This window comes from Nomia melanderi, chromosome 3 (genome assembly GCF_051020985.1).
Source record: "Nomia melanderi isolate GNS246 chromosome 3, iyNomMela1, whole genome shotgun sequence".
Taxonomy (NCBI): Eukaryota; Metazoa; Arthropoda; class Insecta; order Hymenoptera; family Halictidae; genus Nomia; species Nomia melanderi.
In genome coordinates, this window is record NC_135001.1 from 15,522,888 (window position 1) to 15,535,647 (window position 12,760).

General features: G+C 32.9%; 1 protein-coding gene across 1 annotated transcript in view; it reads right to left on the reverse strand.

Moving 5' to 3' along the window:
* Nucleotides 1-1,360: 1,360 nt before the first annotated feature.
* LOC116429435 (uncharacterized) overlaps nt 1,361-12,760 on the reverse strand; it is a 217,128-nt gene continuing 205,728 nt past the window's right edge. Inside the window, exon 22 of the mRNA XM_076365293.1 lies at nt 1,361-2,384. Within this exon, the coding sequence (XP_076221408.1) occupies nt 2,200-2,384 (185 nt within the window). The 3' untranslated portion in view covers nt 1,361-2,199. The remainder of the gene's footprint in view (nt 2,385-12,760) is intronic.

The window sequence follows — 12,760 nt, forward strand, 5'->3', positions numbered from 1 at the left end:
TCGAATTAAACGTTGTTTCGTTTCCCTCCTCTCATCAGTCACCGAGCACATATTATCAATAAAGCTCCATTGTTTATAGATATTATTTAATGTCATGTAATGGAATGTATAACGTTTCACCTTCGTTTTAATTGAATATAGAAGAAATTATATCACATACATAATGTATATACGAGAAATATAAATAGTGTGTTGGCATACTGTTTTTTATTTTACTATCTTTGAAACGTTCTCAATTAAAATTGAAGAGACTTATGAGAGTGTGCTTTAGCAATATGATTATAATTTCCATGTGTGCTAAAAAGACATATTAAATAAACAGAGGTTAATAATATATTGAGGAATTCAGCAGATCCTAATAATACGAAGAAGAACTAATAACTTAGGTAATAAAAATAGTTTTCCCAGTATCTAAGAAATCATTTATCAGGAATTTAAAACTGTTTTTAAAATATTATATCATGAACATGATAATAGAAAAAAACGATCACAGCAAACTCTACCTCTTTTTTGATTTATTTATCTTTCTTTTGTAAAACAGCGAAGAGCTTGGACATTTTCGTGGTTAAAGAATACACCTCCCCCAAAATCTTTTTAATAATAAATTTCAGATCAACTGTTTTCAATATTTTACAGCACGTAAACTTTGTTTATATATAAAATTCGACAGAATAGATGTATAAAAAAACCATTATATTCTGAAATATCTATTTATATGATGAGATTTCGAAAAGTAGGGAAAGAACATTTCGTTGATATATTATTAAATTCATATACTGGAAAAGAAAGTATTGAGGCGTACAAATTGTAAAGTGCTAATGATTTTAAGATCTTTGGAAAAGTAGAAACAAGTTCCGATCACTGAGAGCTACAAATATAGAAATTAAGCTTCCCGGTTTTCTTAATTAAACCGTGAGTGTTTCACTTGGAGAAGTAGGCCAGGAATATAACTTTTAATAAGACAGAAGTACCTGCGTTGAGAATTTTTAAAGCAATTTCCTTTAAAGTTCCTTTTGATGCAATTAAACTTATGTAGCTTCGGTTTTGCTGAAACATTTTTCCCAGATAATTAATGAAAATAAATACCCGTAAAAAAATATGTAATGACACTGCGAATTTTTATGTATCCGTAACGAATAAAAGCTTTAAAGATGCGATAGAGAGTTTAATAGAATTTAATACGATCTTCTATTGCTTGTGATTTATCAATTTTTATGAAAGTAATTAACGTTTCTCGTAGAAATTCCTCGATATTTCACATATAACACTAGCATCAATAACACCATTCTCAATAATCCGTCTCATAAAGGATTTTTAATTAAATCTGTCAATTAAATTTTCAACAAAACGAAAACAATACGACCTCAAATGATAATAATTACTTTTATACAACTTCACGCACTAAAGAAATTCTCAAAATAACGTAACTTCCGTCGTTTCTAAAAGTCTGTAACTCCTTAATCCATTCGAGACCAGGGTTTCTTTAAAAGACAATCTCCATGGACCAAAACATTTTTTCAATTTACATTAAATTTATAAAAAGCTTCCGTTGTCTCATCAAAATCCGCTTTAAGGTCTCAGCTTGAAACCAATACAACTTTCAAGATGCAAACATCCAAATAATCTTGTCTCCACACCATAAAAAGCGACTGCATACAGGTGCATCCTGTCGAGGAAACATCTACATGATATATCCATACACATTGATAAGACAATTTACCGAACGTCTCGTCCATGCAAATTGTAAAGTGCATTGAAGATATTAAAAAACAAAGTCTTTAAACACCTTCGATTTCTATTTTATTCACGTGTGATTGGTCTTTTTATTGGCACACACCATTATCGCATACCTGCTGTATAATTGGTCTCGAATGGTTTAAAAGGCAAAGATCACTATCCATCAGCGGCATTCGTTCAATGGTAGAAGAAGCATATCGCAGGATCTTCGATTCCGTAAACCCGATCGATCAAGAAAAAACGATTCTTGTCCATCGTGTGAAATCGATCGGCTTTAATTAGACTTAATTAAAGCGAGGAACGAACTGGTAACGCCTTCGCCGCTCCCACCTCCGCTGCAGCCACCCCTATATGCGGGGAACCCTTGACATAATTTATGCGCGAGCCGCAGACCAACCTTTCTTCGACAGTTAAATTACTTTCGGTTATTGCGGCTTCGCTGGGAACAGTCGGGTCGATCCTTTACACGCAACATTTACGCCGTGGCAATATTCTAGTCAAGACATGGCCCCGATTGTAACGAGTTGTTGGCGTTGCTACACGATCAGTCTTCGTCGGGCGTTGCTGTTGCTGTTGTTGTTGCTGTTGTTGTTGTTGTTGCTGCTGCTGCTGCTGTTGCTGCAATTCGTACTGTCTTGGTGGCCGATCTGCGAACAGATGAATAAATTACTCGAAGCTACAGAATTAATGGTATGACTCTGAAAAAGATTTAAAACTCTAAAAGTGAGTCTACACGGAAAGATAAGTGAATAATGTTTATAGGAGAGCGACAGAAACATATGTGGTTTTAAACTTCTTGAACTAATCTCCCAAACTGTTCAATTTTCAATATTGATTTATTAAAAAACGAAACTTTACCCGGAAAAAGTGTCGCTGTACATGTTTAACTTAATTTTGTTTATCGACTTTACCGTTTCTCATTTTATGCTTGATTGTAGCAGTAGCTTAATCCTTTTACTAACAAAATGACTTGTATATTATTCATTTTGAACTAAGCTTCGATTTCAATTAATTATCGTTGGAGTTATTCAAATGATCTATTAATTAGAAAGAATCATCCAACATTCACGTTTTAACTTTTTATTTTGCTGGCAATGGAACTTGAAAATATGTGACCACGAATATTAAATTTGGCTTCTTTAGTAAAAAAGATAGGAACGCATTATTAAGCTTTTCTATAGTTAGGCTTAGTAAATATTTATAATTACATTACTGCTAATTCCTGCGTGCCCTTGTCGCCGTTAAATTGTAAATTTCGCAGGTAATTAATCACTTTTGAACCTTTGTTAACACAAGTGGAGGAACTTCATTATGCAGGAAATATAAATCCTTTGTTTACAACGATGACAAAACAAAGGTCTATAGTACATATAATACGTCCAAGTTTCAAGACCAAAGATGTATCCGGTTTCCCAATTGCAGAAGGGACAATGGACATTTTTATATATGATTTTGGTTATGCATGAACAACAATGAGTGGCATTCTGTATTGTTGTTAGTGGTCTCACGACATTACTAGGTATTATTTCTTCTCTACATATTATTAATTCATTTAAAAATATACATTTTTGATAAAAATAACAATTGCAAAACAATCTTGTATAAAATAAACAATCTTATTAATAAAATAATTGTACAGTGTGATCATTATTATATATTAATAATTCGTTATCTAGAAGACCAGGCAGGATCGATATATTTTAGCCATACTGCTGCAACCCCATATACCACATAATGGTTATTATACGTTAATAACAATCTAATGTTCCTTACCACAGATACATATACAACAGTATTGGTTTAGTAATTCAATACTATCGCGTAGTTACATGTGCACGATACACGAGTGTTATTTGGAAGAAACTCGTGGGAAAATTAATTTACATCTGTTTGAATCAGTTAAAGGCTACATTTATTATTATATTAAATATTTATACTTTTGTTATTAATACTACTACATTTATTACTAATACTAAGAAGACAGGTTTTCTGCAAATTCGAACGATTGTTTAATTTCAAGCTAATGATTGTAGTTTTGTTCGTATCACTTCATAGCAGAAATTGTCTATTACTCTTTAGTTTATTACTCTTTATTCTCCCTCCAGTGATCTGTTGATAGGAAGATCTATAGAAACCATGCACGATCCACGTACTTATCTACATATTCAGTAAGGACGTTGCACAAGGGTTTGCCAAAAACAAACTCATAAATCAGAGAGATATTGCTTAATTGTCGTCGAAAATGGGAGTGGACGACAGTGTTCCAACCAAATCTACATAACTTTGTTATGTAGATCTTTATATTGATAGATATCTTCAAAAGTATGTAATGCAATAAATAATCTTCCGCCAAAATGACATTGTTTAGATTAATCATGAAATAAGCCTACACATATGATCCTACCAGGTAATGTATAAAATATGTTTTTTAAAAAATTTCCAATACTTGGAGACCGTATACCAGATATCCGATTTAAGAAGGAAGGTCCGATACTTGGAGGTATTAACTCCTTGCCATACGATGAGTGAGACTTGTGATGGAGATTTCGAAAGTAAATAATGCGACAAGGGGTTAACGGTACCCATAAATAATGTCATTTCTTGAAATTAAAGTTTATTTAAATCTTTGAAATCGTATATGAAACACTCGATGAGATAGTCGCCGTAATTGTCTACGACATTTTGCCATCTACAAACCAGCTTTTGTGTGTCCCTTTTATAGAAATCTTTTCATTTTTCATTAAAATACTTTCGTATTCCGTTTTCGATTTCGTAATTGAAACATTTTTTACTATTTAAAAGTTGTTGCCGAGATGTAAATAAATGAAAATCGGATTGGACTAAGAGGAGAGTACGACCGATGTACCAAAGTTTCCCAGTCAAGTTCTTTGATTTTTTGCTACGTGACTTTTCCAGTGTGCTGCCTTGCATTGTCGTGCTGCAGTATCACAGCCTTTCTGTTAATCAAAGCAGAATGTTTTTCTGTAATTGCATTGCTTAGCACATGGTTATTATTCCGTAATTAAATATGGAAGTGAAACAATCGAAATAAACTTCAGTATACTGTATTTATACATCATGAATTGAAATGAAACTTTGGACACATCTTTTATATAACTTTGAATATTTTCCCTGTGCAATATTCAAAATCAACAACGTTTACTGTAAATATATTGCGTTTGTGTCAATGGACTACGTACAATCGAGGTACAGTACAACGCTGATTATGTGAACTAATTGGGAGACAAATTCGTCCCGATAAACGACTTTTCTGATAATCGGTTTGGAAGAACCAAAATGAACATATCGTAAATCAATGAGAAATGAAAAAAGTTTTAGATGTACTTTCACCCTTTTTGTATGTATTCGATAATATTTATGAATATAAATGAAATATAATTGCAGACATTAACCCTTTGAACTCTGTAGGCTTCAATATTGCACCAGTTATAATATCAAATATTTTAATGAATCTTAAAGAAACTAACTTAAAATTATTAGATTTTCCACACATCCGAATTTTGTACTAAGAAGGAAAATAAAAGATCGAAGAAATGTTATAGCATTTCTCATTTTCGCTAGGAATACTATAAAAATTAGTTGCAGTTGCCGATAGATTAGAAAACAACCTGGAGCGCTGAGGGTTAATCTTGATCAGGCCTTGGGGTCTTTTTCGATCCAACTCGAGATTAATTTTTACTCTGATTTTTATTAAGAGGCGGATAAACGTTAAATTCAAATAAGATACTAAAGTGGATCAAGTGAAGCAGAAAAGATGCTATGTGTTTTAGAATGTAAACATTGTGGCATATATTATTTAATTCGTCTAATTAGTCATTCGCGTAATGGAAACTCCGGTAATGTTTCACTGTATTGTAAAAAGTAACACCAACACACTGTTGACAATAAACAGATAATAAAAGTTGATTTTTTTAATGAAACAATTGCTTTTAAGATCCATGTTGATTAGAAATTTTCAACGCCCTGCAATGAGTATTACAGTAGAACCCCTTATAACGCAATTAAAATATTCTGTGTTACAGGGTTTCACGTTTACAAATTTCACAAGAAATTCCACTTGTGTATACTTGTATTAAATGGTCCAACCTGTATTACGTTGGCCTTTTGCTTGTTTCAGTTTCCGACGGAACGTCTCACCTTGATAGTTACTTTTCGACGATTTTTTAAATGAGATTACAGGAAGTCCAATCATATATTCCTTCTAAGTATCCAATTATTTTCTCCCAACAGCCTGTTAGTACAGCTTGAGTTCAGTATATTTTATAAAATTAACATAAGTAACAGATTTTTAATTTTATAAAATATACTGAACTCAAGCATCAAAAATTATTAACATAAGTGACAAATTTTTAATGATTTTTCAAAAATTATATGGAACACGTTAATAGCTAAAAGATAATGTTAAATTAAATGAAATTGAGGTGGCTCATATTGACGTATAGTTTATCTACCGGACAGTCAGGGATGGTCGAGTGGTTGCGGACAGTTGGGCAGAGATATGATGTGTACGACTGTAAGTATGTATTTATGTTGTATGTATATTGAGCTCTATCTGTTTATATGGTAGCGATAAACGATGATTATCATAACAGACGTCAGACTTCATTCAAATTAATTCGTAATGTGTAAGCTGTGGATTTTCATACACTTATGAGAAATATAAAAGTGCAAAATTGCATACAATGCACACTATACGAATACACGTAGAAAATATCCAAAGTGGATTACTTTTTATAATATTTTTTAAACAAAATAATTTCGTGTTTTATTAAGTGTATAAAAGAAAATTATTCCATTAACTATTTCAATGAATGAAATGGAAATGAAATTTATAAATAACATAAATGGTTTCCTGTTTTTCTATTCTCCCATTGTGCTGCATTCTTTATGTTACAGTTGGTTTTTAATAGTTTGTCCTGTTGTGTATGAATGCAGAAATAAATGTGCAATTTGAAACAAGCATTTATCTACGATATAAAAGTATAGGTTCCGTCGTTTCCTTTGTTATTTTGTTACGAACTACTATAGAAGTACTCTTATTTTGAAATATTAAAGAACCATTTGAAATATTTAAAATTGTGATAAGAAATAACAATTTTGTTCTAAAGAATGCGAAGAAAATCATTCACATATTTCCATAGTCAATACAACAAAAACAATTCTTAGTCATTCATAAGCTGAAAATATACAAGCGATTTGCAAGCGAAACAGATAACAATAATGTACTTTCAGATTAATAAAATAATTGATTTCCTTTGTATCAGTGTAGTAAAAACATTTTAAAATATCGAAAAATATAACCTAGTTGAAAGGCACTAATAAAAAAGAATCTGTTTACTTTGAAAATAATTATAGTATACAATCTTTTGTAAAGGTTTTCCTTTATTACAGTTTCTGTTAGAAATATTCAAAAAGCGCGCTAAACTTCAGAACATTCATTATTTATTTTATAAATGGGTAACATTTTAGTTTCGTTTAATATTAATTTTTTGTGTTGTTCCCTGAATTGGTTAAAATGAAATCTATCCGTTTCAAAATGTTTATTTCCTCTGATATCATTTATTAAATGATCTGATCCAGTTATAACAATGAAATAAAGTTTATTTAAGAAAGTATTTCATCGGTTCCATTTTAAGCGGTGAACAAACGAATTCACTAACCATCCGTCAGTTTATCATCAGATTGTCAAGTATTTATTGATGGTGATCGCAACGACGTGCGATTCGTAATGATTAATTGGTGCCGTTGGAAAGTGAATATTGGCTTATGAGGATCTATCGACAACTTGTAGTATTCGCTTAACTAAACTGCGCGGGCTGTCTGCTATATGTCATATGATTGGACACAAGTAGAACAGAATATTGTGTCTATCGTCATAGGCCAGGCCACTGGAACATTATCTAGGATGCTTTAATATGTGTCACATTGCATCGTCAACTGCATCATCCTTGACACACAGTTGAGATCAATCTGAATATGTAGCGAGAGTCGTCAATTTTCTAAGTGTTTCAAGAATCCGATGGAAGTTCCTGAAACGCTCAGTTAATTGGGAATAATTATCACTAGAACGAGGCGGCCTTATTTTTCAAGAATATTCAATGTTTCGAGATCGTCGAATATTGCTTGTTTAATTATTGAGAACATCATTGAATATTACAGATAGTACGTAACACATTATATAATTATACCATATATTACTGAAAATATAATATTTAGAGTATATTTTTCTTACGTAAATGTCAATAAAGGTAATCAATGAAGATTGAAAGTATTAGTAGTATAAAGAATTGAAAGAGATTTGTACGCTTCAATTTATTTTATTTAATGTAGAAAATTTCTATAAAATTATATATTATACGTATAGGGTAACTGCGCATGATATGTAACAGCTCCTAATATGGAGCACCACAGTATTTCGGAGAATAAGTAACTTGATGTGTCAGTTACCGTGGGAAACGCTTCGTTAGCAATAGAAAACAATGATATTAATAGGTAGACATCAATTAAGAATTTGTCATTGAATACGAAGCATTATTGTATTTGGCAGTACGTTCAATTTTTTGAAAGACGAGTTAAATAGTCAAATTTCTTAATATGGATTGGCCAAAAACATTAATTATATATGTTTTAAAACAATGTAATATATACGGGTAGCAACCCTTATTGTACGTTTTTAAAAGTTTTTGGAATGTAATACCTCTTTTTGTACATACTGGCTCTGAATGTCATATAACACGATTTCGCACAACATGGCATTTTCTAGGATCCTATCCATCGTGTTATAGAAGGACTACTTATGTATATATATATATTTATCAACCTTTCTGCAAACTGAATTACAGAATATAATTTATACCTACTCCAGAAATGTTCTTGATAACCTAGAAATTGATGCGCGTGTACACCTTTAGAAAACAAAGTGAATGCCTGTCGATATTGTTTCTAAGCCACATTAGAGGTAATCTGGGGTACCGGCGACATTGTTGACAGGCGATTGTAATAGCGGACCGCGAGACACGATTACTAAAATAGGGTACACTGGATCCTTAACCGCTCATTATAACGTTAAATTTAGGGGCTTCATTTTAAAACAGGAGTTGCTTTGTTTCAAGCTGAGGTTCAAGGAATACAGTGTCAGATTTTTCTTAATTTATGGAATATATTGTTGGATTATTTAAGTGGGGAATATACTTGGAGCAGAATTTTATTTAACACGTTGAATGCCACGGTGTCGCCAATAAACGGAGCTTCAAAACAAGTTCATACATCGAATTTCTAACACGTATGAAATAAGAATTCATTAATAATTTTCAGTATTAGTTTATAACTGATTTCTAAATTACAAAAGTATTGTTACTGTAGATCGAATGTTATAAATTCAAATGAAAAAGAAATCAACTCGCTTCGGCTCTTCCGAGATAGAAGTTCATGTAACAAACACAAATTAAAAAATGTTAAGATTTTTATTTTGTAAATAAATTTGAAACCAGCGAAATATTGACATGACCCTCTTTTTTCTACCTAAAATTTTACGTGTACTAGATCATACTTCATTTTGAACAAAACCGCGACATCGACGAGAAAAACCCGACAGGCAATAACTTGTTCTTAGTTTCTAAAGGAAATAAATAAAATAAATAAAAATATATTCGTATTAAAACGAATGTAATACACCGTAAAAAATCATGCACCTATTTCCAATATCGTGTAATTATTATATTAATACTTATTTCAAAAATAAAAGTTTAGATTTTAATGCCTGCAGATACGTTTTCAATATTAACCCTCGTAGTATCTTAGAGTATTTTTGTGTACTAATTAAAAATATCTTCAGTGGCATTGCTTTCTACAATGAAAACTAATTTTATAAGAATAAAATATCGTTACATGTGGTAAAGTCCTATTACATACGAAAAACCAAAATATCAACTGAAGGTATTTATACTTATTTGGCTTTTGGTGACTAAGAGGATTAATCTTTCACAATTTTGAATATTAAAAACAACTTTTTAAAATCAATTTCTATATACTTGTCCCTCCATTTACGCAGAGTATCCGTACCACGTGGATTCGTTTCGCGCGAATGAAAATCATTTAAATAGAGTCTGTCGGTATCAAAGAAAACAAAATATTAGGAAAACAAAAACATATCTATTTCACCTAGATTAACAAAAATAATAATAATAATGACACTTGAGAACAAAAAGTCAATTTTATTCAGTGTCAATAAATTCAGGTCGCGTCAATTGATCGTGTAAAAAGATTCTCGCGTAAAAGAAATTCCGCGTAAATGGAAGGACCGTTGTAACGTTCTTTTAACATGTATAGTTTCCTACATAACTTTGAACGTCGGAAATAGAATAAATTTAGTTTTACAAAGATTGATTTAATTTCTTCAAGACAACATATGCAATATAATTATTACAAAAACAAAAGTATACACTACAGAGAGAAATATTCATAATGCATTTTCTACGAGGGCAGGTACTTAGATCCTTCTACATCATCTCAGACTTCCTCTCCGCCATATTCAATACTGTTTGAACTTGTTGCACCTCAACGGAAGACAGTGTTGTCTCTATGTCAGGTAAAATAGCGTCCGTTAAGCTCAAAGAGGCTAGCTCGCCGATGCTATCGTTATTACGGTCAGACAGTACTCGTTTCAGTTTCTTTATATACTTCTTCAAACCAGCCTGCATAGCTAAACCAGCTTTCGAGTCGCGACAAGGCAATTTTAACTTTTCATTCATCTGAATTTTCAAACTACCATCTGTTTTCTCGGTCTTCACGGTTGCCAACATTTTCTTCGTCTTATAAGGTGATGTACTCGATCTATTTGACATTAACTTAGCGCTATCTTGCAAACGACTACTCACTTTCGAATTTTCTTTCTGTTCCAGATCCCTTGATCTCGTTGACAATTTGTTCTTAGTAGAGAGAGTACTTTTAGTTACCGCTGCACTTAACTGTATCTTTCTATTGGTATCATCGGACAATTTCCCAACAGGGTCTTTGGTTTCTTCTTTACATTTCAGTAAATCCGGAACGTGTCTTCTTTGGCTCAAATTCGATTTCACATTTGAGTTCCTTTTTAACTGCCGATGTTTCTGTAAATTCCTGTTATCCTTTCTGAATGTTGTTGCTCGTCCGTTCACCCAATCCTTTTCTTGATCGCTTTGGCTGACGTTAGAATTGATTGGCGAATTTTTATTAAGTTCCGAAAGTTCCTCTTTCGGATTGAACGCGGCCATTTTCGCAAGCGCAGAAGAGTTTCTAGTAAGAGTCTCCGATTTCTGAATTTTATTACGGTAACGTTTCGCAGATTTCGCCGGTTGGCTTCTTTCCGAAGTCAATTTTAAAGACTGCAAATTCGCGGCATCTTTATTCTTCATTTGCACCTTCTTTGGGTGAACTGACGCAAACTTTGCCTCTCCTGAGGGTTCTCCAGCAAAAGGAATCATCGGCTCCGATTCTTGAACTTTAGATGAACATTCAGATACAACTCCCGTGGAGATTTGATTTAAATGAGCTGAGAGATTATTATTTAATCTATTAATCGATGAATGACTCGTTGCGACGGACATCGTGTTTGCCTGCTCGGTTCCACTTTGAATGGGTTCTAACATTTTCATCCCACTGCTGTTCGAATTGCCTATTCCACTCAACGAAGTATGTTTCTGATCATTTTTGTTTTCTGTGACGCGATTTTTCGGTTGAATATATCGTTTCCTGGATTGCAGGCTGCTGATGGACCCTGAATTCTTTAGAGGACCGTTTTTAACTTTTTCTTGCGTTCTAAATGCGGGTTTCCTGTTCTCGTATTTTCTGGCAAAAGGAACGCGCGGATTACGTGACAATCGGGGCTGGCTATAGAGTCGCTCGGATGCGTCCGAAGCACGCCATTTTGAAGCTACCGAAGAGTCGCGGGAATGACACGACCGGTCATCGGGCTGCTTGCTGGATTCACTGCGAACGCTCTCGGAATCAATGGAACTGATCGTGGTGCAGTTGATCGATTCCCTTTCGGCCACGTCGATCGAGGACAATGTATCCTGTCTATTGTCCGGCCTTGGCGACTCGGAAAATGTATCTCGCTTTGAGCTAACTGAATCCGTATTCGAAGTATTCTTTGAAAATTTCATGCCGCTTTTTTCCACCGCGGGGCACGGATACTTTGACGTGTTTGAGGGATGGTCTCTGAACGTGCTGGACGATCTCGGCTTTGACGCTGTCGATACTTTTTTCGAAACAGAGTCTACAATATGCATCAGGTGTTACAGTTAGTTTAGAAGGCAGCTTCGCGGCTGGAAAGGTTTCATGGTAATTAATAGACTATGATTTTCTACTTAGATAAATTTCTTAGATAAATTAATATAATTTACTTATTAAATAAGTTTTTGATCATTTACTTAGTAAATTACTTAAATAAATCCTCTCACTTAGGGTTATAGGATTTATTTAAAAAAATCAAATATGTATGGATCCGAAATAGATACGTAGGTACCAGTAATATTTAAATAGTTTCATTATTTATTTCTCAGATTTAGCAGAAAATTGTTTTGACAGTGGTAACCTAGTTTCTTCAAAATATTTGTGGCGCAGAACGTATTTATAATGCAGTCACTTTTCACATTCCTCGGAATGTGACAATAATATATTATACCATTTACGTTAATTATTTTTTTTAGGATTCACTACGAAAACTGCAGAGTTCAATAATAAAGACAATCTTTTTCTAAGTTACAATATACAGAATGCCCCTACCATTTTCCGCATCGTGATTCTAACAAATTCTATGTACAAAAATAAGAAAAAAAGTGAAATAAATATGGACTGAGAAATTCTTTGTTACAAAATTATGACAAAAATACGAAGTAATAACGTATTCGTTTTCATTCGATGCAGCATAAGAACAAAATTGGCTGCATTTACCTATGTAATCTGTTTACACAAGCTGTGTTTGGCACTTCAGGTCGTTCTAGAGGGATAATGTGGTTCGTAT